Source organism: Hyla sarda, chromosome 11 (genome assembly GCF_029499605.1).
Source record: "Hyla sarda isolate aHylSar1 chromosome 11, aHylSar1.hap1, whole genome shotgun sequence".
Classification (NCBI taxonomy): domain Eukaryota; kingdom Metazoa; phylum Chordata; class Amphibia; order Anura; family Hylidae; genus Hyla; species Hyla sarda.
This window is the reverse complement of record NC_079199.1, coordinates 6,376,209-6,404,002: the sequence shown is the minus strand read 5'-3', so window position 1 is coordinate 6,404,002 and position 27,794 is coordinate 6,376,209. Positions and strand designations below refer to the sequence as shown.

The window sequence follows — 27,794 nt, the reverse complement described above, 5'->3', positions numbered from 1 at the left end:
CGATAGATATGAGATAGATAAATATGAGATAGATAGATAGATATGAGATAGATAGATAGATAGATATGAGATAGATAGATATGAGAGATAGATATGAGATAGATAGATAGATATGAGATAGATAGATATGAGATAGATAGATAGATAGATAAGATAGATAGATATGAGATAGATAGATATGAGTGAGATAGATATGAGATAGATAGATAGATATGAGATAGATAGATATGAGATAGATATGAGATAGATAGATATGAGATAGATATGAGATAGATAGATAGATAGATAAGATAGATAGATATGAGATAGATAGATATGAGTGAGATAGATATGAGATAGATAGATAGATAGATATGAGATCGATAGATAATAGATATGAGTGAGATAGATATGAGATAGATAATAGATATGAGTGAGATAGATATGAGATAGATATGAGATAGATAGATAGATATGAGATAGATAGATATGAGATAGATAGATAGATAGATATGAGATAGATAGATAGATAGATAGATAGATCAGTTAGGACATATAGATTTAATGTAACATTCCTAGTGATAACATAACTAGATTGTCTCCAGCACTGATCAGGTTAAATGGCGCGGTTCGCCGTTCTCCTCGCTCTATGTACATAAGAAGCTTCGGGGGAAAGAGAAAATAAACGCACAATGAATTGATATGAATTCTCCGGGGAAATCATCTGCGGTGAATTATTTTGTCCCGATCAATAGTAATTACCTAAAGCAATAATAAGGCGCCCCCTGGGGGAAAAGGAGGGAATGGCAGGGCCAGGTGAATCCCTGTGAAATGTTCAAGTACAACTACCAGAGAGCTGGAAATATCACCAGGAGGAGGGGGCACTATACCATCCTGTATACACTATATAGCTGAGGAGGGGGCACTATACCATCCTGTATACACTATATAGCTGAGGAGGGGGCACTATACCATCCTGTATACACTATATAGCTGAGGAGGAGGGGGCACTATACCATCCTGTATACACTATATAGCTGAGGAGGGGGCACTATACCATCCTGTATACACTATATAGCTGAGGAGGGGGCACTATACCATCCTGTATACACTATATAGCTGAGGAGGGGGCACTATACCATCCTGTATACACTATATAGCTGAGGAGGGGGCACTATACCATCCTATATACACTATATAGCTGAGGAGGGGGCACTATACCATCCTGTATATACTATATAGCTGAGGAGGGGGCACTATACCATCCTGTATACACTATATAGCTGAGGAGGGGGCACTATACCATCCTGTATACACTATATAGCTGAGGAGGGGGCACTATACCATCCTGTATACACTATATAGCTGAGGAGGAGGGGGCACTATACCATCCTGTATACACTATATAGCTGAGGAGGGGGCACTATACCATCCTGTATACACTATATAGCTGAGGAGGGGGCACTATACCATCCTGTATACACTATATAGCTGAGGAGGGGGCACTATACCATCCTATATACACTATACAGCTGAGGAGGAGGGGGCACTATACCATCCTGTATACACTATACAGCTGAGGAGGAGGGGGCACTATACCATCCTGTATACACTATATAGCTGAGGAGGGGGCACTATACCATCCTGTATACACTATATAGCTGAGGAGGAGGCACTATACCATACTGTATACGCTATATAGCTGAGAAGGGGGCACTATACCATCCTGTATTCACTATATAGCTGAGGAGGAGGCACTATACCATCCTGTATACACTATATAGCTGAGGAGGGGGCACTATACCATCCTGTATACACTATATAGCTGAGGAGGGGGCACTATACCATCCTATATACACTATACAGCTGAGGAGGGGGGCACTATACCATCCTGTATACACTATATAGCTGAGGAGGGGGCACTATACCATCCTGTATACACTATATAGCTGAGGAGGGGGCACTATACCATCCTGTATACACTATACAGCTGAGGAGGGGGGGCACTATACCATCCTGTATACACTATACAGCTGAGGAGGAGGGGGCACTATACCATCCTATATACACTATACAGCTGAGGAGAGGGGGCACTATACCATCCTGTATACACTATATAGCTGAGGAGGGGGCACTATACCATCCTGTATACACTATATAGCTGAGGAGGGGGCACTATACCATCCTGTATACACTATATAGCTGAGGAGGGGGCACTATACCATCCTGTATACACTATACAGCTGAGGAGGGGGCACTATACCATCCTGTATACACTATATAGCTGAGGAGGGGGCACTATACCATCCTGTATACACTATATAGTTGAGGAGGGGGCACTATACCATCCTGTATACACTATATAGCTGAGGAGGGGGCACTATACCATCCTATATACACTATACAGCTGAGGAGGGGGGCACTATACCATCCTGTATACACTATATAGCTGAGGAGGGGGCACTATACCATCCTGTATACACAATATAGCTGAGGAGGGGGCACTATACCATCCTATATACACTATACAGCTGAGGAGGGGGGGCACTATACCATCCTGTATACACTATACAGCTGAGGAGGAGGGGGCACTATACCATCCTATATACACTATACAGCTGAGGAGAGGGGGCACTATACCATCCTGTATACACTATATAGCTGAGGAGGGGGCACTATACCATCCTGTATACACTATATAGCTGAGGAGGGGGCACTATACCATCCTGTATACACTATATAGCTGAGGAGGGGGCACTATACCATCCTGTATACACTATACAGCTGAGGAGGGGGCACTATACCATCCTGTATACACTATATAGCTGAGGAGGAGGGGGCACTATACCATCCTGTATACACTATATAGCTGAGGAGAGGGCACTATACCATCCTGTATACACTATATAGCTGAGGAGGGGGCACTATACCATCCTGTATACACTATATAGCTGAGGAGGGGGCACTATACCATCCTGTATACACTATATAGCTGAGGAGGAGGCACTATACCATCCTGTATACACTATATAGCTGAGGAGGGGGCACTATACCATCCTGTATACACTATATAGCTGAGGAGGGGGCACTATACCATCCTGTATACACTATACAGCTGAGGAGGGGGCACTATACCATCCTGTATACACTATATAGCTGAGGAGGAGGGGGCACTATACCATCCTGTATACACTATATAGCTGAGGAGGAGGGGGCACTATACCATCCTGTATACACTATATAGCTGAGGAGGGGGCACTATACCATCCTGTATACACTATATAGCGGAGGAGGGGGCACTATACCATCCTGTATACACTATATAGCTGAGGAGGGGGCACTATACCATCCTGTATACACTATATAGCTGAGGAGGGGGCACTATACCATCCTGTATACACTATATAGCTGAGGAGGGGGCACTATACCATCCTGTATACACTATATAGCTGAGGAGGGGGCACTATACCATCCTGTATACACTATATAGCTGAGGAGGGGGCACTATACCATCCTGTATATGCTATATAGCTGAGGAGGGGGCACTATACCATCCTGTATACGCTATATAGCTGAGGAGGGGGCACTATACCATCCTGTATACACTGTATAGCTGAGGAGGGGGCACTATACCATCCTGTATACACTATATAGCTGAGGAGGGGGCACTATACCATCCTGTATACACTATATAGCTGAGGAGGAGGGGGCACTATACCATCCTGTATACACTATATAGCTGAGGAGAGGGGGCACTATACCATCCTGTATACACTATATAGCTGAGGAGGGGGCACTATACCATCCTGTATACACTATATAGCTGAGGAGGGGGCACTATACCATCCTGTATACACTATATAGCTGAGGAGGGGGCACTATACCATCCTGTATACACTATATAGCTGAGGAGGGGGCACTATACCATCCTGTATACACTATATAGCTGAGGAGGGGGCACTATACCATCCTGTATACACTATATAGCTGAGGAGGGGGCACTATACCATCCTGTATACACTATATAGCTGAGGAGGGGGCACTATACCATCCTGTATACACTATATAGCTGAGGAGGGGGCACTATACCATCCTGTATACACTATATAGCTGAGGAGGGGGCACTATACCATCCTGTATACACTATATAGCTGAGGAGGGGGCACTATACCATCCTGTATACACTATATAGCTGAGGAGGGGGCACTATACCATCCTGAATACACTATATAGCTGAGGAGGAGGCACTATACCATCCTGTATACACTATATAGCTGAGGAGGAGGGGGCACTATACCATCCTGTATACACTATATAGCTGAGGAGGGGGCACTATACCATCCTGTATACACTATATAGCTGAGGAGGGGGCACTATACCATCCTGTATACACTATATAGCTGAGGAGGAGGGGGCACTATACCATCCTGTATACACTGTATAGCTGAGGAGGGGGCACTATACCATCCTGTATACACTATATAGCTGAGGAGGGGGCACTATACCATCCTGTATACACTATATAGCTGAGGAGGGGGCACTATACCATCCTGTATACATTATATAGCTGAGGAGGGGGGCACTATACCATCCTGTATACACTATATAGCTGAGGAGGGGGCACTATACCATCCTGTATACACTGTATAGCTGAGGAGGGGGCACTATACCAGCCTGTATACACTATATAGCTGAGGAGGGGGCACTATACCATCCTGTATACACTATACAGCTGAGGAGGAGGGGGCACTATACAATCCTGTATACACTATACAGCTGAGGAGGAGGGGGCACTATACCATCCTGTATACACTATACAGCTGAGGAGGAGGGGGCACTATACCATCCTGTATACACTATATAGCTGAGGAGGGGGCACTATACCATCCTGAATACACTATACAGCTGAGGAGGGGGCACTATACCATCCTGTATACACTATACAGCTGAGGAGGAGGGGGCACTATACCATCCTGTATACACTATACAGCTGAGGAGGAGGGGGCACTATACCATCCTGTATACACTATACAGCTGAGGAGGGGGCACTATACCATCCTGTATATACTATATAGCTGAGGAGGGGGCACTATACCATCCTGTATACACTATATAGCTGAGGAGGGGGCACTATACCATCCTGTATACACTATATAGCTGAGGAGGGGGCACTATACCATCCTGAATACACTATATAGCTGAGGAGGGGGCACTATACCATCCTGTATACACTATATAGCTGAGGAGGGGGCACTATACCATCCTGTATACACTATATAGCTGAGGAGGGGGCACTATACCATCCTGTATACACTATATAGCTGAGGAGGGGGCACTATACCATCCTGTATACATTATATAGCTGAGGAGGGGGCACTATACCATCCTCTATACACTATATAGCTGAGGAGGAGGGGGCACTATACCATCCTGTATACACTATATAGCTGAGGAGGAGGGGGCACTATACCATCCTGTATACACTATATAGCTGAGGAGGGGGCACTATACCATCCTGAATACACTATACAGCTGAGGAGGAGGGGGCACTATACCATCCTGTATACACTATATAGCTGAGGAGGAGGCACTATACCATCCTGTATACACTATACAGCTGAGGAGGGGGCACTATACCATCCTGTATACACTATATAGCTGAGGAGGGGGCACTATACCATCCTGTATACACTATATAGCTGAGGAGGAGGGGGCACTATACCATCCTGTATATACTATATAGCTGAGGAGGGGGCACTATACCATCCTGTATACACTGTATAGCTGAGGAGGGGGCACTATACCATCCTGTATACACTATATAGCTGAGGAGGGGGCACTATACCATCCTGTATACACTATACAGCTGAGGAGGAGGGGGCACTATACAATCCTGTATACACTATACAGCTGAGGAGGGGGCACTATACCATCCTGTATACACTATATAGCTGAGGAGGGGGCACTATACCATCCTGTATACACTATATAGCTGAGGAGGGGGCACTATACCATCCTGTATACACTATATAGCTGAGGAGGGGGCACTATACCATCCTGTATACACTATATAGCTGAGGAGGGGGCACTATACCATCCTGTATACACTATATAGCTGAGGAGGGGGCACTATACCATCTTGTATACACTATATAGCTGAGGAGGGGGCACTATACCATCCTGTATACACTATATAGCTGAGGAGGGGGCACTATACCATCCTGTATACACTATATAGCTGAGGAGGGGGCACTATACCATCCTGTATACACTATATAGCTGAGGAGGGGGCACTATACCATCTTGTATACACTATATAGCTGAGGAGGGGGCACTATACCATCCTGTATACACTATATAGCTGAGGAGGGGGCACTATACCATCCTGTATACACTATATAGCTGAGGAGGGGGCACTATACCATCCTGTATACACTATATAGCTGAGGAGGGGGCACTATACCATCCTGTATACACAATATAGCTGAGGAGGGGGCACTATACCATCCTGTATACACTATATAGCTGAGGAGGGGGCACTATACCATCCTGTATACACTATATAGCTGAGGAGGGGGCACTATACCATCCTGAATACACTATATAGCTGAGGAGGGGGCACTATACCATCCTGTATACACAATATAGCTGAGGAGGAGGGGGCACTATACCATCCTATATACACTATATAGCTGAGGAGGGGGCACTATACCATCCTGTATACATTATATAGCTGAGGAGGAGGCACTATACCATCCTGTATACACTATATAGCTGAGGAGGAGGCACTATACCATCCAGTATACACTATATAGCTGAGGAGGGGGCACTATACCATCCTGTATACACTATATTGCTGAGGAGGAGGCACTATACCATCCTGTATACACTATATAGCTGAGGAGGGGGCACTATACCATCCTGTATACACTATATAGCTGAGGAGGGGGCACTATACCATCCTGTATACACTATATAGCTGAGGAGGGGGCACTATACCATCCTGTATACACTATATAGCTGAGGAGGGGGCACTATACCATCCTGTATACACTATATAGCTGAGGAGGGGGCACTATACTATGTACGGTCTCGTCCTCCACCCTCCCGGCTCCTCTGTCTCCTCCAATATCCCATAAAACACATCAGCACCAAATTTAAAGAGGACAAACCCGATTAGCGGCAGAGACGATGGATTAATGGGCCGGTCCATGTCACTGCGGGGGCCGCACCTCCCCCCCCCCACATAATCGCCGTGTGTCGGACTCTGGAGAAAAAAAAAAAAAAACAATTCAATTCCCCGTAATATCATTTCCATTAAATATAAGCATAGGCCCCAGCAGGGTCATCCATCTCACAGAACGTTCCGGCACCGGTTCCAGCTCTTCCTGGAGATGGCGCGTCCCCCGGGGGCATCTAATGCGGTGACGCCACGTGGCGCTGCGCGAAGATTCATAACCCTGATACAATGTAACAAGTGAAGGTCACGGTCGGGTCTGATAACTTATCCACACCAAACAGCTGAGGGTTTGTAACAATTGTATCCAGTCTGGACGATCCCCATGGGAGGTATCCAGACCTGTACTGATACATTGTAACAAACTAGATGATTCCAATTATCATATGTTTTGCATCTGGTTACTGCTCCATACTATTTATATCAGTGGTCTCCAAACTGTGGCCCTCCAGCTGTTGCAGAACTACAACTCCCAGCATGCTGGGAGTTGTAGTTTTGCAACAACTGTAGGCACAGTGGTTGGGAAACACTGCTCTGGGGCCTAGGTGTCCAATCTTCGGACACTTCTGTTGGAAGACTACAACTCCCAGCATGACCAGACAGCCAATTATAGGGAATCTATAAAACCAACAACTCCAGAAGAGAGAGACAGGACCCCCAAATAACCATCATGGAGGGTGGGGACCTCGGAGGGCATTTTCCATGTAGCCTATAAATGTGTTATTGGTGAAATCAGCCATTAATATTATTATTACCTAAACAGTATATAAAACCGACTGTAACACAATATACAATACAAATACATTTATACCCACACTGCACCGCCAGACCGTCATATATAGATTGGGCAGATCCAGCAGATTAACAAGTGCAGCAACAGTGACATCTGGGTGACAAGAGTAGGAACTCCTGAGTTATATCCTGTATTATACCCCAGAGCTGCACTCACTATTCTGCTGGTGAGGTCACTGTGTACATACATTACATTATTTATCCTATACTGATCCTGAGTTATAACCTGTATTATACTCCAGAGCTGTACTCACTATTCTGCTGGTGAGGTCACTGTGTACATACATTACTTATCCTGTACTGATCCTGAGTTATATCCTGTATTATACTCCAGAGCTGTACTCACTATTCTGCTGGTGAGGTCACTGTGTACATACATTACATTACTTATCCTGTATTGATCCTGAGTTATATCCTGTATTATACTCCAGAGCTGTACTCACTATTCTGCTGGTGAGGTCACTGTGTACATACATTACATTACTTATCCTGTACTGATCCTGAGTTATATCCTGTATTATACTCCAGAGCTGTACTCACTATTCTGCTGGTGAGGTCACTGTGTACATACATTACATTACTTATCCTGTACTGATCCTGAGTTATATCCTGTATTATACTCCAGAGCTGTACTCACTATTCTGCTGGTGAGGTCACTGTGTACATACATTACATTACTTATCCTGTACTGATCCTGAGTTATATATCAGACAGGAGGCTCATATCTTATGCATTATTCTTTCTTTAATAATGCCCATAGCAGAAAAATCCAGTAATCAATTTCAATGTAAATGAAAAAACTTTCAAAACTACAACTCCCAGCAGTCCTAGGGCCACGGTAGCCACTCCCAGTCTGTGGGCCCTATATAAAGGACTGCCCATGGAAGGATCCTCCTCTTTCTTTCTGCTCATGGCAGACCTGTACAGATAAGTATACTTGAATGTTCTGATTTATATAACTTTTATAATATATGGTATTACTTCTGGGACACTGTGTGGCCTGACAGAGAATATAAATCCTCTGCCGACTGCAGTGCTCCCTTAACTTAACTTGAATTTAGTTTATTCTTTTCCTATTTATTTATTTAATTATTTCTTTCTGGTTTCACTTTATTCCTTCCTGATCTCACCCCCGCTTGCGGCGGTGACCCCTTTGGACCTTTTCACTTTTTCCCCTCTATATTTTCAGCGTTCGCCATCTTACCGGGCGGCGCCATTTTCTTCCCCTGTTGTTTCTCTTCTTCTCCACTTCTTCCCGCGTCCCTTCGCGCGCGCGAACGGGGGGCGGGTCCCTGGCTCTGAGCGCGTCTTCCCGCGGTCTGCTCAGTTGCTGGAGGCGGTCCCACCCAACGTTTTGGTGGGCGGTTATCTTCATCCTCCAATAGGATTCCCAGGTAACGAAGTCTCGTGAGACTTCGTCCCTGGTCTCTATATCCCGGGCTCTCCTCCCTCCACAGCGCCAGTACAGTGCTAGCGGCGTTGGAGGAAGGAGCCTGGGCTACTAATTGTAAGATTCTTTCTGTGAGTCGGAATTTATTCCAGTCTCACTTCTTTTAGTGTGCTATTCTTCTGACTAGAGCAGTCCTTACATAAGCCATGTCTGAGAGCTCTTCTTTAGTCCCCACTAAGGGTGATGAGCTGTCCCTAGATACAGCACAATTTATGAGTGCCTCACAAATACAAGATCTTATAAATAGATCTGTACAGACGGCCCTGGCCTCGGCCATTATGCCCTCTGGATCACAATCAACTTTATCTTTTACCCCTATACCGCTGCCCCGCAGCGATGAGCCGCCTATTAAAAAAGGGAAAGCTTCACACAAGCGGAAGCATACTGTTACGGCTCCTGACTCCCCGGCAGGGGAAGTAAACAATGTGCTCCAGGCAGGTTCCACCATGGACTGCCACCCCATGCAATCCTCAGACTCCAATCGACCCCTGGGCCTCAGGGAGTTACCAAGGAGGCAGAAGTCCGCCAGGCGGACAAAACCCGACTCTTATGTAGAATCTTCAGATGAGGAATCGGAAGCCGAATCGGGTGAGACTGACGTCTCTGAGTCTGACTATGCCGATGAGGATGCTGGGACATTGACGCTCAACACTGATGCCAACCCTGCTACGCAGGACGAAATCATCCTAGATGCTCTAGGTGAACCGTTATTCCACCCAGACGCGATATCCCATCCTCGCTCTGGGGATTGGACTCCGTTACCCCACGTATCCCAGTACGTGGAATTCTGGGCACGAAGGTCCCTTGAGAGGACCAATCGAAATAAATTAAGGGCGGAATGCCCCAGACCTTTTATACCCAAGAAAGTGGTTACTACCCCTGAGGTAGACCCTATTCTATCAAAATACTTAGCAAAGTCTGGCAAGTTTCCCAAGAAAGGGATTGAGAGGTCCTTTAAGACCATACAGGACCGCGTTCTGGACCTCCTCGGTCCGCTTACGAAGATTCTGAATTTAGCGGAGCAGGCGACAGCAACAAATCAACCTGTCGACCTGGTCCAACTTCGTGGATGGGCTCAAAGGGCCATTTGTCTAGTGGGCAGCGCCAACACTGCATGCTCTACTGAGCGCAGACGCTCCATCCTCATGCGGCTTGATCCGCAATTGGCTCATTTAGCCGAGACCGAGCCAGGTCCATCGGCAGAAGGTAGGCTGTTTGGCGACACCCTAGTGAAAGATATCAACAAGTTTGTGGGGCTATTCAACAGCCTTGATAAAGCCCAAACCTCGCTGAAAAAATCTGGAGCAAGCAAGATTTTTCCCCGGGCCGGCAGAAGTAGGGGCCGTTCTGCCGGCCGTAACTCTACCTACAGACCTTACGCTAGGGCAACCGCCCCACCTCAATATCCTCAGGCTCCCCCTCCATACTCCGCTCCAATGGCGCAGCCAGCACCGTTTTTCCCACCCCGTGGTAGACCGTGGCGTGGACGAGGAAGCAGAGGCTACCCCCGATCCCGTCCATATACTGGTGAGTACTCCATACATTCCACTTTCACACATACCTGTGGGGGGACGACTGAGGTATTTTACCCACGCCTGGTCTGCGATTACGGCAGACGCGTGGATCCTAACTACTATAACAGGGTTCCACATAGATCTTCTGTCCTTACCAAACCTGGGCGTGATCCCGCCCCCTATTCGATTTGCAAATCAAAACGCTGTGCTCATAGACAACGAGATTCAAGACCTAGTAGCCAAACAGGCGGTGGTAGAGGTCAACCCGTCTTCCCCGGGATTTATCAGCAACCTCTTCCTAGTAAGAAAGAAAGGGGGCGACTACCGTCCCGTGATAAATCTTCGGGATTTGAACCAACATGTCGTTTATCGACATTTCAAAATGGAGGGCATACATTGCCTTCGAGACCTGTTGCAACCGGGGGATTGGTTGGTAAAGGTGGACCTAAAGGACGCTTACCTCACTGTCCCTGTGCATCCATCCGCACAACATCTACTCCGCTTCCTCTGGAGGGATCGAATGTGGCAATTTACTTGCCTTCCTTTCGGTCTGTCATCTGCCCCGTGGTGTTTCACCAAGCTCCTGAAACCGGTGGTGGCATCTCTACGAAGCAGGGGGGTACGTCTAATCATATATCTCGACGACATCCTCATCATGGCTTGCTCCGAGACACAGGCCTTCCGCCACATGAGATGGACAATCTCTCTATTACAAAGACTGGGCTTCTTGATCAACCGAGACAAATCGAGTCTCGTCCCTGCTCAGGAAATGGAATTTTTAGGCTTCTTGGTAGACACCAACCAAGCCGTTCTCCGTTTGCCCAAAACAAAGTTGGTTCTCATCCGCAAGGAAATCAGAGCGGTTCTACGCAAGGATTTCCTATCGCTACGGGTGCTAGCCCGTCTGGTAGGGCTTCTAGCGGCCTCCATACAAGCTATATTCCCGGCCCCTCTCCACTACAGGGCCCTCCAGAGACTCAAGATTCTCCATCTACGACAGGGTCTCAGATACGCCGACGAGGTGCCCCTCTCGATGGAAGCCAGGGCAGAATTGCAGTGGTGGCTTCGTCATGCCGTCGAGTGGAACGGCAAAACAATCTTCAACTCTTGTCCAGACGTCATCATAGAGTCGGACGCGAGTTGACAAGGTTGGGGCGCTCGTTTTGGCAATCTCTCCACAGGAGGAAGCTGGTCCTTCAGGGAATCCCTCCTGCACATCAATGCGTTGGAACTTCTGGCGGCGTTGTTCGCCGTTCGGAGTTTCTTACCAGAAGCGTCCAACTGCTGCGTATTATTACGCATGGACAATATTGCTGCGGTGCAATACATCAACCGCTTGGGGGGCACCAGATCCAGAGTCCTTGCAGAGATTGCCAAGGATTTCTGGCACCTCTGTCTTTCCCGCAATATTATTCCGATGGCGGAATACATTCCGGGTATTTCCAATACGGTAGCCGATTGGAATTCCCGATACCTTTCCGACTCCAGCGATTGGCGTCTGGACCGTTCAGTTTTTCTGCAACTAAATCTGCTTTGGGGTCCGTTGGGCGTAGATCTGTTCGCTTCTCGCCTCAACCATCATCTGCCTCGATTTTTCAGCTGGAGACCGGATCCGGAGGCGTCGGCGGTAGACGCGTTCCGGCAGTGTTGGACGGGGGAGACGCACTATGCGTTTCCTCCGTTCTTGATGATCCCCAAGGTTCTCCTGCATATAGCGAACCAGAATGCGACGGTGGTACTGGTCACCCCCTGGTGGCCGATGCAGCCGTGGTTCCCACTTGTTCTGGAGATGGCAGTGGATTTCCCCAGGCTACTCCCTCACTTTCCACAGATTCTTTCCAACCCGACCAGGGGTCTCCACCCTCTGATAACGGAGGGCAACCTGACTCTCCTAGCATGGTTGGTTTCGGGGTGCCGGACACAGACAGCGATCTTTCAAAGTCGGCTAGGGATCTCCTCGCCCTGGCCTGGGCCCCCGGGACTCGATCGGCATACCGATCGGCCTGGAGACTCTGGGTGCGTTGGTGTGATCAACGGCAGGTTGATCCCGTACAGGCGCCTGTATCGACAATAGTGAATTACCTGGCGGATTCTTTTGAGTCTGGTAAGTCCTTCAGCTCCATCAATGTGTATCGATCGGCTATTTCTGCTTACCATTATCCGGTTGACTCTTTGCCAGTCGGTAAACATCCTCTACTGTGTAGGCTTTTGCGGGGCATTAAATTTAAACGGCCGCCTCGTCCTAAGTATCAGTCAACTTGGGATGTTTCCAGGTTACTAGATATGTTCTCTAGATGGGAGGACAATGACGCTTTATCATTGAAGCTTTTGTCCTACAAACTTACAGTCCTTTTATGTTTGGTCTCCATTAAACGGGTTTCGGATGTAAAAGCCCTGGACATTTCTAGGCGTCAATTTTCGCCTCAAGGTGTCAAGTTTTCAGTGGTCCGCAGGACCAAGACGGGTATACATTCGGTTTCTTATCCCTTTTTCCCTGCGCATCCTCGGTTATGTGTTGTGCGTTGCCTACAGGCTTATGAGGCACAAACAGCCAACTTACGCTCACAGGGTTTTTCTCAACTCCTGGTTTCATATGTCAAACCTCATCACCCCGTTTCCTCCGCCACGCTTGCACGGTGGGTGCGTTCCGCCATGGAGATGGCGGGTATAGACATATCCCTCTTTGGAGCACACTCTTCCAGAGGGGCTATGGCTACTAAGGTAGTTACGTCGGGGGGCTCTCTCGCGGACCTTTTAATGGCTGCGGATTGGTCTTCCGAGACCACGTTTCGCCATTTTTACTTCAGACCGGAAGGGCATGTTTCCATGTCGGTTTTATAATGCTGTTATCTTGTCATTTGTATAACCTGTTATGTAAAATCTTAGCTTTGAACTTGCATAAGATATGAGCCTCCTGTCTGATATATAAATCTAGATTTTCCTAGCTTGTGACGGAAAATATTAGTTATATGAAGACAGGAGGCGAGTATCTTCCCTCCCTACCCAACCCTATTACGATTCTTTGTTCTATTTCAGGATATTGAACGTACTGACCGTTTTCCTGAAGATGGCTGACCCGTTGGTTGCAAGTTGTTGGGTTCTCTACAGTCTCCGTTGAGACGAGGTTAGACCTTCGTTTGACCGTTTTCTCCAGCTGATAACTCCGGACGCTGAGGTTTCGGAAGGCTGGCTGTGGATTCGCATGGCGATGGAGATGTTCACATGGAGTTCGTTTTGCCTGTGCGGTTCGAGTCGCATGAAGAAAGAGGAGGATCCTTCCATGGGCAGTCCTTCATATAGGGCCCACAGACTGGGAGTGGCTACCGTGGCCCTAGGACTGCTGGGAGTTGTAGTTTTGAAAGTTTTTTCATTTACATTGAAATTGATTACTGGATTTTTCTGCTATGGGCATTATTAAAGAAAGAATAATGCATAAGATATGAGCCTCCTGTCTGATATATAACTAATATTTTCCGTCACAAGCTAGGAAAATCTAGATTTATATCCTGTACTATACTCCAGAGCTGTACTCACTATTCTGCTGGTGAGGTCACTGTGTACATACATTACATTACTTATCCTGTACTGATCCTGAGTTATATCCTGTATTATACCCCAGAGCTGTACTCACTATTCTGCTGGTGAGGTCACTGTGTACATACATTACATTACTTATCCTGTACTGATCCTGAGTTATATCCTGTATTATACCCCAGACCTGTACTCACTATTCTGCTGGTGAGGTCACTGTGTACATACATTACATTACTTATCCTGTACTGATCCTGAGTTATATCCTGTATTATACTCCAGAGCTGCACTCACTATTCTGCTGGTGAGCTCACTGTGTACATACATTACATTACTTATCCTGTACTGATCCTGAGTTATATCCTGTATTATACCCCAGAGCTGTACTCACTATTCTGCTGGTGAGGTCACTGTGTACATACATTACATTACTTATCCTGTACTGATCCTGAGTTATATCCTATATTATACTCCAGAGCTGTACTCACTATTCTGCTGGTGAGGTCACTGTGTACATACATTACATTACTTATCCTGTACTGATCCTGAGTTATATCCTGTATTATACCCCAGAGCTGTACTCACTATTCTGCTGGTGAGGTCACTGTGTACATACATTACATTACTTATCCTGTACTGATCCTGAGTTATATCCTGTATTATACTCCAGAGCTGTACTCACTATTCTGCTGGTGAGGTCACTGTGTACATACATTACATTACTTATCCTGTACTGATCCTGAGTTATATCCTGTATTATACTCCAGAGCTATACTCACTATTCTGCTGGTGAGGTCACTGTGTACATACATTACATTACTTATCCTGTACTGATCCTGAGTTATAACCTGTATTATACTCCAGAGCTGTACTCACTATTCTGCTGGTGGGGTCACTGTGTACATACATTACATTACTTATCCTGTACTGATCTTGAGTTATATCCTGTATTATACTCCAGAGCTGTACTCACTATTCTGCTGGTGAGGTCACTGTGTACATACATTACATTACTTATCCTGTACTGATTCTGAGTTATAACCTGTATTATACTCCAGAGCTGTACTCACTATTCTGCTGGTGAGGTCACTGTGTACATACATTACATTACTTATCCTGTACTGATCTTGAGTTATATCCTGTATTATACTCCAGAGCTGTACTCACTATTCTGCTGGTGAGGTCACTGTGTACATACATTACATTACTTATCCTGTACTGATCCTGAGTTATATCCTGTATTATACTCCAGAGCTGTACTCACTATTCTGCTGGTGAGGTCACTGTGTACATACATTACATTACTTATCCTGTACTGATCCTGAGTTATATCCTGTATTATACCCCAGAGCTGTACTCACTATTCTGCTGGTGAGGTCACTGTGTACATACATTACATTACTTATCCTGTACTGATCCTGAGTTATATCCTGTATTATACCCCAGACCTGTACTCACTATTCTGCTGGTGAGGTCACTGTGTACATACATTACATTACTTATCCTGTACTGATCCTGAGTTATATCCTGTATTATACTCCAGAGCTGCACTCACTATTCTGCTGGTGAGCTCACTGTGTACATACATTACATTACTTATCCTGTACTGATCCTGAGTTATATCCTGTATTATACCCCAGAGCTGTACTCACTATTCTGCTGGTGAGGTCACTGTGTACATACATTACATTACTTATCCTGTACTGATCCTGAGTTATATCCTATATTATACTCCAGAGCTGTACTCACTATTCTGCTGGTGAGGTCACTGTGTACATACATTACATTACTTATCCTGTACTGATCCTGAGTTATATCCTGTATTATACCCCAGAGCTGTACTCACTATTCTGCTGGTGAGGTCACTGTGTACATACATTACATTACTTATCCTGTACTGATTCTGAGTTATAACCTGTATTATACTCCAGAGCTGTACTCACTATTCTGCTGGTGAGGTCACTGTGTACATACATTACATTACTTATCCTGTACTGATCTTGAGTTATATCCTGTATTATACTCCAGAGCTGTACTCACTATTCTGCTGGTGAGGTCACTGTGTACATACATTACATTACTTATCCTGTACTGATCCTGAGTTATATCCTGTATTATACTCCAGAGCTGTACTCACTATTCTGCTGGTGAGGTCACTGTGTACATACATTACATTACTTATCCTGTACTGATCCTGAGTTATATCCTGTATTATACCCCAGAGCTGTACTCACTATTCTGCTGGTGAGGTCACTGTGTACATACATTACATTACTTATCCTGTACTGATCCTGAGTTATATCCTGTATTATACCCCAGACCTGTACTCACTATTCTGCTGGTGAGGTCACTGTGTACATACATTACATTACTTATCCTGTACTGATCCTGAGTTATATCCTGTATTATACTCCAGAGCTGCACTCACTATTCTGCTGGTGAGCTCACTGTGTACATACATTACATTACTTATCCTGTACTGATCCTGAGTTATATCCTGTATTATACCCCAGAGCTGTACTCACTATTCTGCTGGTGAGGTCACTGTGTACATACATTACATTACTTATCCTGTACTGATCCTGAGTTATATCCTATATTATACTCCAGAGCTGTACTCACTATTCTGCTGGTGAGGTCACTGTGTACATACATTACATTACTTATCCTGTACTGATCCTGAGTTATATCCTGTATTATACCCCAGAGCTGTACTCACTATTCTGCTGGTGAGGTCACTGTGTACATACATTACGTTACTTGTTCTATGAATAGATGTTGGATCATCGTTTCCCTCAGGAGCCTCAATCAATGTTCGTTTGACTCTAATTGATTTAACCGTTTGTCATCTGACCCGATGTTCCTGTCACCTCAGTCACTGCTCGTTGTGTAATCACTGTAATGTCTGTCGTGCTCCGTGTCCTCCAGCAATGGAAAAACATCAACGAGATGTAACATCTGGGACAATGACCTAGAGATGTGCAACCTGTGGTGACCTCATAGTGGGGCTATAGAGGGGGCTCTGGTCTTAGCACATTGAAGGGGCCCACACCAGGGGTGCCCCTTTAACTACTGCTCTGGGGCCCCATCTTCTCTATGTTCACCACTGGTCTCCAAAGGTTTTTACAGCTGGTGGAGGCCCATTGATGGTCACAATACAACACACAGTGAAGGAATCAGCTGATCTTCCATGGTTCACCACCAGGGTCACTGGGCGGTCCCATAACCTAACTGAAGTTTTTATGCGGCTGAGGAACCCCTTTTCCAGATGTCTAAATTTTGTCTTTGGGTATCGTGAGTTAACCTGTAACATAGGAGTGTAAGGGTAACATTTGCATAATATGTGTACAAGATGAGTGGATCATTGGTCACTTGACACTTCCCAGTCAGTTTCTATGTAGAAACTGCTAGAAAAGCCTGATGGAGGAACCTCTAATCCAACTCTCTTTCCTTGGGCTGATCCCAAATAACTAGTGTAATCTGCACCTCCAAGTGTTGCAAAACTACAACTCCCAGCATGCCCGGACAGCCAACGGCTGTCCGGGCATGCTGGGATTTGTAGTTTTCCCACAGAAGGATGTCCACAGTTTGAAGACCACTGAGTCAGAGTGAACCTCCTAGGCCTAGTCAGTGAAGTTTAGGCCTAGTCGGTGACCTGTTCAAGCTAAAGCCTTCTACAATATAACCAAGACTTGTCTTGATTTCTAAAATCTTCTAACCTGAGACTGATCTGGGTCGGAAACATGGTGATCACGGCACTGTGCGGAGTTTCTGTGGCTTCAACAATGTTCGGCTTCAGTCTACGCTGTGAAGGCATCTTTCTTCAAGTATCTTGTTTCCTGCTTTGAAAAGGAAAATCTAATTGTCAGAAGTGGAGGATCAGCTGGGCAAGGGCCCTTCTGCAAACACTAATTTCTTTCTGGTTCCAGCAAGAATTAGTGCTGGATGGCTTAAGACATCACGAAAAGTTCTTCAGCATGAATAAAGTCTTCAAGTATTCACACCACAGTAGGCACACGTGTAGACCCTCCACAGTACAGTTGAATCTTATTGGACTATGTCCCTAACGAAAGAAAAAAAAAAAAAAACGGGCACCACTTTTTGTCCATACAACACGTAAGCTTTGGCCCAATCCAACAATTAGGTGGGATGCATAGGTCCAAAGATGCAGTTGGCCAAGAAGGATGGTCCCCAGGGCTGGTGCAAGGATTTTTGCCACCCTAGGCAAAAGCTTATTTTGATGCCCCCTTGACTCCGCCCATTTGTCCACCCTTTGACAAGCCCCACCTTACTACTGGGGAAACACACTGTAACAAACCTCCTCCCCTTGTAATCACCTTACTACTGGGGTGCCACACTGTAAGAAGCTGTCTAACTTTGTTGTGGCGGACAGAATGGTGCCCCCATCATGAGGGCGCTCTAGGCGGCTGCTTATTTTGCCTATAGGTAGAGCTGGCCCTGATGGTCCCAAAAGACAAAAGAGTCACAATCCATGAAGCTTCAGCAATCACCACTTTCCAAATGAAACCTTTACCTTTGACCTTTATTCTTGCTCTTTGACCTTAACAATTCCAAATGATCCACCTAAGTCTTAAAGGGGTACTCTGCCCCTAGACATATTATCCCCTATCCAAAGGATAATGGATAAGATGTCTGATCGCGGAGGACCCGCCACTGGGACCCCTGCGATCTCTGCTGCGTCACCTCAGTCATCAGGGGGGCGTGACGACATGAGGGGGGTGTGGGCGTGATGAGGGGGCGTGGTCGTGTCGTCAGTGCCGCATCGCTAGTTATCAGGCAGGGAGCAAAGTTTGCTCTGTGCCTGATGACTAGCGATGCGGCGCTGATGTCATGGCCATGCCCCCTTGCGACGTCACGCCCACGCCCCCCTCTGCACCAAAAACCCAAGTGCTGTTCAAGGTTCTTAAAATCTCCTCACCTGAGACTGATCTGGGTCAAGTGCAGTGATCACTGAAGTTTCCCCCAAGGTCTTCTCCAGTCCACGCTGAGAGGGCATCTTTTTTCAAAGTCTCTTGTTTCCTGCTCCGAGAAGAAGAATCTACTAGTCAGGAGGGGGGAAGCAGCTGAGCAAGGACCCTTCTGCCAACATTACTTTATTTCTAGGGTAGGTTCTAACAAAGGGTATTGTGCCGCAAACCGTTAGTAAAGTCTTCAAGTATTTACAACAACCTATGTAGGTCCTCCACAGTGCAGTTGAATCTTATTGGACTATGGAAGTACCTCACTAAACAAAAAAAAATGTTCGTACCACAGTTGGTCCATATAACCCCTACATTTTGGCCCAATCCAACAACTGGGTGAGAATCAGGATTCCTAAGTCCAAAAATCCTGTTGACGGAATAGGGTGGTCCCAAAAGGCAAAAGACTCGCCACCCATGAACCTTCGGCAATCACCACTTGCTGAGTGAAGGATTCACCTTTGACCTTGCCCTTTGACCTTCATAATCCCAAATGAGCCACCAAAAACTCCTGTGGATGTCGGGTGAGGGGGGGGGGGGGGGGGGGTCTTCCTTCCAGATCTTCAGGGCCCATCAGTCTTGAGTGGTCTTCATGGGGATGACACTTCGGTGACGATCCGAGCCCCTTCCACCTCTCATTCGATACACAATAAATATTTTATCCCGTCGTCTGTTTTGTCACCTTCGCTTCATTTATTTATTTTTTATTCACTCGTTTTCGTTCCCATAAAATACGCCCCGCACCGTAAAATGTTCATCTGGCAAAATTTATGGCTCAATAGAAACCGACCGGTCAGGCCATAAACTCCGGCAGAGGTTTGACGGCACATTCTTTCCAGGACAGTAAATTTTACGGTTCTCTGCGCTGCGTCCTGTGAAACGCGTGTGGTCAGCTGGATTTTCTGAGCCCTCACAGGATGTAAATCCCTCGGATTTATGTATATGTGACGGCTGAGAACAATGGCGCGGACGGAGCGGTGGAGGATCGATGGATGAGAGGGATGGGTTTGTGGTGGATGTGGAGATATATTGTCGAACCCAGAGTTTCCCAACCAGTGTGCCTTCAGCTGTTGGCTGTCCGGGCATGCTGGGTTGTGGTTTTGCAACAGCTGGAGGCACACAAGCGTCAGAATTCTCTTAACAAGCCCAGAAATGCCATTATTAGCTTTATTTTATGGTGATCTTCAGTGCTCCTTGCATATGTAATTCTTATTGTTTGCTTTCATATGGCCTCATTATTGCCATTATGGGGGAACTCTTGACAGTGATTATGGGGGCACTCTGCATGGCAGTGATTATGGGGGCACTCTGCATGGCAGTGATTATGGGGGCACGCTGGATGACTGTGATTATGGGGGCACTCTGGATGACTGTGATTATGGGGGCACTCGGCATGACAGTGATTATGGGGGCACTCTGCATGACTGTGATTATGGGGAACACAGGATGACAGTGATTATGGGGGCACTCTGCATGACAGTGATTATGGGGGCACTCTGCATGACAGTGATTATGGGGGCACTCTGCATGACAGTGATTATGGGGGAACACTGCATGACAGTGATTATGGGGGCACTATGCATGACAGTGATTATGGGGGCACTCTGCATGACAGTGATTATGGGGGAACACTGCATGACAGTGATTATGGGGGCACTCTGCATGACAGTGATTATGGGGGCACTCTGCATGACAGTGATTATGGGGGCACTCTGCATGACTGTGATTATGGGGGCACTCTGCATGACTGTGATTATGGGGGCACATTGCATGACAGTGATTATGGGGGCACACTCTGCATGACAGTGATTATGGGGGCACTCTGCATGACAGTGATTATGGGGGCACTCTGCATGACAGTGATTATGGGGGCACTATGTGGACATCACTGTTTATGGGGGCATTCCCTGGCTGGCTACATTTATGGGGTAACTAGAGCCCTGTTACTGATGTCCCTACTGGCATCTCCATCCCCCGTGTCAGTGCTGGCGGCCATGATGGACACATGAGGCGTCTGTGTAATAAATAATATGGATTTATTTCATCTGGACACATTTTTTACACTTTCCATAAATCACATATAATAACGTTCTTCTCTTTATTACAGTTAATGATAGAAAATAAAAATAAATAAAAAAACATAAATGTCGTCTTTTCTTGTTTGCGGGCACAAAAACAAAATGAAGATGACAAGGTTTTTTTTTTTGCAGGTTTAGGTTTCCATTGGGTCCTTTAAAGAAGCGAACGCTTCAAGCAGCAAAACCAGAAAACAAAAAAACACGAAACCGCCTAAATAAAACGAAAACAATCGCACATCATGTGATCATAAAAAGACGTATTCAGCACAGTACTCCTACGGGAATTCTAAGTGCACTTTAATGGCGCCGATATCACGGTCGGCTCATGAGGAAAGTCGTGATATCTCCTGCTGACGCCTTATTACTGCGCCGCATTTTATTACACCCAAATATGGGCGCACATGTATATAGTAAAACATATTGGGGGGGAGTGGCACACAAAGGCCCAATGGCGCTCTGCCATTGCCTAGTTGCCGATAGCAACCATGTTTTGTCAAACTGAAAGATTAAATCTGATTGGCTGCTACCAGGAACAAGGCCGTGCTTTCTCATTGGGCCTCATGTTGCATAGCAACCACCTGGCAGCCAATCAGTTTACTCATTTCCATCAGACTGACAGCAACCAATCAGATTTTGACTTTCTCTTTCTAATCTGCACTAATAAGAAGATATCTGATTGGTCGATGTAGAGTTGCTAGGATACAGTGGGTCCTATTGGCACAATAGAGAATTCAGGCGACCAATAAGATTTCATCTTAGATTGCTGGTTAGAAAATAGAGGCTGTGCTCTGAGCGGTTGCTATGGGCAACCAACACCCTCCATTTTGTCGACACTAGCTGTGATACACGAGGCCTACTCTGTATCATCGCCTACTACGTAAACACACAATATATGTATAATAGGTTCTCTATAAACACCGGCCTACCACACGTAAGGAAACCGCGGCTGGGGGTACGAGGTGGCGCCATTTTCTGCCTTTAGACTCACAGACCCACATTACTGACAAGTGGAAGGCAAAAAAAAAAAACAGACAAGTCAAGTCCCGCCCCCATTTTGCCCTTGTTTTCATTTGCATAAACCACACCCCTTTTGTAGGAAACGGCGCCACACAAGTCACCGCGTAGCCTTGGCCTGGCGTGATCCGGTGCGGGTCTAGATATATAATGGCTAATCCTGTAATCTCTCAATAATCTCTCGTCCTGTTATAACCTTATAATAACCTCTGGAATAAATAATCTGTCTTTATAAAACCTTGAGATGCCTATAAGAAACCTGAGTAGCGTCGGCCATGATCGCGTTTTATGAGGAGACAGATCCGCCATGTTGCTCGCGCTCACCTGCCGGGCACACTGAAAAATAAACCACAACATTAAGGGATTAACCCCTACATCACTAATCGTAGTGCAGTTTCCCCAACCAAGGTGCCTCCAGCTGTTGCATAACTTCAACTCCCAGCATGCCCTGACAGCCACAGCTGGAGGTTATAAGCTGCACAGTATATCAGATATGTAGCATCCTATGTCTATATCAGTGGTTTCCAAACTGGGGACCTCCAGCTGTTGCAAAACTACAACTCCCAGCATGCCCGGACAGCCAACGGCTGTCCGGGCATGCTGGGAGTTGTAGTTTTGTAACAGCTGGTGGTACGCTGGTTACGAAACACCGTCATAGTGAATAAATAGAGCACCGGCCGCGAATGCGTGGTACAGAGCTCTGTTCATTCCAGGAACCCAATGCGAACGTGTGTTATAGCAGGGTGAAGCGCGGCAGCGATGGGCTTCACCTCCACAGCCCATTCGAATGATGGGCTCCATAGACTATCATCGAGCCCATTAATCGATCGGGCAACAGGGGAGCGACCCAGCTATAACTCAAGATGGCAGCACAATCTAAACTTCTGCCCTACGTGCCACAAAACGACAAATTAACGCTTAAGGCTGGGTTCACATTGTGGAATTTCTAGGCAGAATTTCTGCCGGAGACCAAGCCGGCGGCACTAGGACCGTGCGGACTGTATTGCCGCCCCCATAGATTTCAATGCATTTCTGAGCAGATCTCCCAAAAGATCTACCCAGAAATGCATTGCCGTCTATGGGGACGGCAATGCAGTCCGTGCTGGTCCTAGTGCCGCCTGTTAAATCTCCGGCAGAAATTCTGCTCAGAGATTCTGTAGTGTGAACCTAGCCTAAAGGGTACGTTCACATGCTGCAGATTTTTGGGCAGATTTGTCACGGACTTGCTTTATTGGGAAAATCGGCAATAAATCTGCAGTGTGTGAACAGACCCCAAGTGTAGTTTCCCTTTAGGATCCTCCGCAGGGACATACTAGGGTAACCTTTTCGTTGCGGATTAGCGTTTCAATCGTTTTTTCCTATATTTTGGAACCCCCCTAAAAATAAATAAAATCATTTAAATAAACTTGGGTGCTGTTATTTACACTTTTTATAAGTAGAAAAACTGGATCTCCATATAGAAATAGTGTATGATACAGATATGTATAGATACTGCGCGTTCCGTTAAATATACAGACATATGTACAACCAGCCTGGCGCGATCTACCGCACGACGTGTTATGGCGAACACCGCTAAGTTTGTAGATCTACTACTCTGCCTGTTAACTTTAAAGGGGTATTCCAGGAAAAAACGTGTTATGGGAACACCGCTAAGTTTGTAAATTTACTACTCTGCCTGTTAACTTTAAAGGGGTATTCCAGGGAAAAACTTTTTTTTTATATATCAACTGGCTCCAGAAAGTTAAACAGATTTGTAAATTACTTCCATTAAAAAAATCTTAATCCTTTCAGTACTTATGAGCTTCTGAAGTTAAGGTTGTTCTTTTCTGTCTAAGTGCTCTCTGATGACACCTGTCTCGGGAACCGCCCAGTTTAGAAGCAAATCCCCATAGCAAACCTCTTCTAAACTGGGCGTTTCCCGAGACACATGTCATCAGAGAGCACTTAGACAGAAAAGAACAACCTTAACTTCAGAAGCTCATAAGTACTGAAAGGATTAAGATTTTTTAATAGAAGTAATTTACAAATCTGTTTAACTTTCTGGAGCCAGTTGATATATATATATATATATATATATATATATATATATAAAAAGTTTTTTCCTGGATAACCCCTTTAAAGGGTTTAATGCAGAGTTTCCAGACCAGGGTGCCTCCAGCTGTTGCAAAACTACAACTTCCAGCAGTTGTAGTTTTGCAACAGCTGGAGGCACACAACACAGGTTTAAAGCATCTTTGAGATCTGTGCGATCCTGTATGCTTGAACAGCTACTAACTTCCGTATCCTTGCGAATTCAATCAAAGCGAAGACGGCGGCAGCGACAATTTACCCAGCGCTAGAAGGAATAACACTTGTCTCAGGTCACTTTGTATCTAGGCCTTTCTTCTTCTCGGGCCGGGACTATGATCTGCGCAGGTGGTTACGACCCGGCGCTGATTCGTATTCCGAGCACATTTTACCGCCGTGATTTATAAGCGGAGTTACGCCGCGTCAGCTCTTTAATCCGCCGCCTCCTCCGAGCTCCGGCGTTCTAGATTTATCCACAGGACATCAATTAAGATCGAACCGGTTTGATAAAAGACGCGCGGATCAGAGAGTGACAGGAAACCATCTGTGCGCCGCTCTGGGAAACGCACTGCGCTGGGATGTTCTGCTGCCGATTTAAAGGGAAAGTGTCCAAAATTAGGTTATACAACTTACGTATAACACATAGGGGGCAGTCTAGCAGATCCGATTCAACACAACACTCGCGCTGGCTCAAGCTGGTAAATGTTCCGGGTAACTAGCACTTAGATCAGTATTTCCCAACCAATGCGTTGCAAAACTACAACTCCCAGCATGCCCGGACAGCCAACGGCTGTCCGGGCATGCTGGGAGTTGTAGTTTTGCAACAGCTGGAGGCACCCTGGTTGGGAAACACTGACTATAATCTTAATATTTGCCAGTAACAACAGAAGGAACTATAAAATTCTTCTTAGAAAAACAAGAAACGCAGGCATAGCGTAACCGACGCGTCCGTGGCGCAATCCTCTCTGCTGCGCACTTTACGGGTTGTATTAAACTGTAAGGGGGAGATTTATCAAAGGATTTAGGCACCGGGCGAAAGTACGCTGAAATGTCAGACCATGCTGGAGCAGGTTTACATACAGTCTAAACCGTGGATCCCGAAGTCCGTGCGCAGAATTTATCAAGAGCCGTGCGAATTTTGATAAATTAGCGCACAATAGACCGGTCTAACCCTCTGTAGTTTGGCCTATATTGATGCGGGAAATAGACAGCTTTGATAAATCCCCCCCAATGTCTTTGGTATCATCAGACTGCAGAGCTTACACAAGTGTTTCCCCCAAAAGTGTGCCTCCGGCTGTTGCAAAACTACAAATTCCAGTTTTGTAACAGCTGGAGGCACACTGGCTTGCACTCATTAGGGCCCTTAGGCCATTCCCCCTGGGGCCACACCTTTTCTGCTCCTAACTTTTCCACTGGACACTTAACTTTTCATTAAATGTTTTTCAATGCAAGAACAATGTTTATTTTTTTTGCTATCTTGCTTTTTTTTTAAGTTTCCCGACTTCTTCCAGACTGTTTGTGGCCACTGGAGGTAGTCGGGAAGCCAAAAAAACACCAATGACTATAACTGGAGTTGTGTAAATGGCGTAGAGCGGGAAAGTATGTTGCTTATTACCAAAGTTATGCAAGGAGCATAGTTTGTGGGGGGGGGGGGGGGGGGTTTACGCCGTTTGCGAAGTCAATGGGAATTATGCAAACTGCATAACTGACCCGTTTCAGCTGTTTTCGGCTTCCCGACCACCTCCAGCTGCTGCAAACAGGCCGGAGGGAGTCGGAAAGCCAAAAAAAGACAGTATGGGAAATATCCCTTCACTCACTAGCCATTCTGCTTTGTGGCCACAGGAACAAAATCTCCTGGTCATGTGACCCCCAAACCAGAAGATTGACCCCCAATCTAAGAGTGACCCCCCCGAACCAGTCATGTGACCCCTGATGAAAGTGTGTGAGAGCCCTGAACAGGCCGGCTTGACCACTCCTATTGTAGCCTCTTCACGACGTTACAAGGGATAGAACTGTGACGCGGCCTCCGACGACTGGATCTCCACTTGCGCCATTTTGAACTGCGTGCATTGCAGCCATTTCTTCAGGACCCCCGAGTTGTGGCTGAACTGCGTGGAGCCTTGTAACATCCGCAGGATCTGCTGGTTGGCGTTGTTCTGTATGGCCTGGAGGCGCAGCTGCAGACCGGCTGATAAATGCTAGAAAAAAAATTGATAAAAAAATAAAATATTAATGTCTAAAAATTTTGAAGACAACAAAGAATCAAAAAGTCTCATCCGGTCAAAGACTTAAAGTTTTAGCAACTTTTAATATCCAAATCTCTGCTTGCTGTCAGTCAGTGGAAACTCATAGAAGATTACCTAGGCTGGAAACAAATGTAACAAACCCTCAGCTGTGGGAAGCATTAGGCTAGGTTCAGACTACGGAATTTCCGTCTGCAATTCCGCTTTGAAATTGCAGGTGGAAATTCCGCTTGCTAAAATGCATAGTGTAGTGAATGGGTTTCCGTTCACGGAATTTGTGAACGGAAAATCCGCTTGGAAATTTCCAAACGTAGAATGGCGGTGCTCTTTCTTCAGGCGGAAATCCGCACGGAACACATTGCAGTCTATTGGAGACTGCAGTGTCAGCACGGTCCTAGCGCCGACTGATTCAGCGCTGGCCGCACTCGGAATCTCTGGGCGGAAATTTTCTGCCCGGAGATTCTGTAGTCTGAACCTAGCCTTACAGTCAGCACAGCCTTTTAGCATCTGGATTTAATGAAGAAATGTTTTTGTTCACTGACAGAAAGCAGAGGTCTGGAAATGGTGCCGAACTGAAAAACAAAGGGGCTGATACAGCTTCAGAAAGTTCCTCTGGTCGGCAGTTCTCTTCCAATGCCTCTATACCAATGTTCCCAAACAAGGGTGCCTCCAGCTGTTGCAAAACTACAACTCCCGGCATGCCCGAACAGTCAACGGCTGTGAGTTGTAGTTTTGCAACAGCTGGAGGCACCCTGGTTGGAAAACACTGCCCTATACACATGAACATGCGGCTCGGCTGAATGTTTATGTGTTCTCAGTGGAGACAGGAGGGGTGACCCGCTGCCAGACTCCACTCTAAGCTCTGGGAACATTAGGGTCTCACGACTCTTCCCCGATAGAGGATGTAAGG

At 46.1% G+C, this 27,794-nt stretch overlaps 1 protein-coding gene across 5 annotated transcripts in view; it reads right to left on the bottom strand.

Annotated features, from left to right (window-relative positions):
- Nucleotides 1-24,671: 24,671 nt before the first annotated feature.
- The window catches only part of UNC79 (unc-79 homolog, NALCN channel complex subunit), a 173,373-nt gene continuing 170,250 nt past the window's right edge, over nt 24,672-27,794 (bottom strand). For all 5 annotated transcript variants that reach the window (XM_056544994.1, XM_056544993.1, XM_056544995.1 and 2 more), the window contains one exon: nt 24,672-26,839. In XM_056544994.1, the coding sequence (XP_056400969.1) occupies nt 26,639-26,839 (201 nt within the window). In that variant the 3' untranslated portion in view covers nt 24,672-26,638. The remainder of the gene's footprint in view (nt 26,840-27,794) is intronic.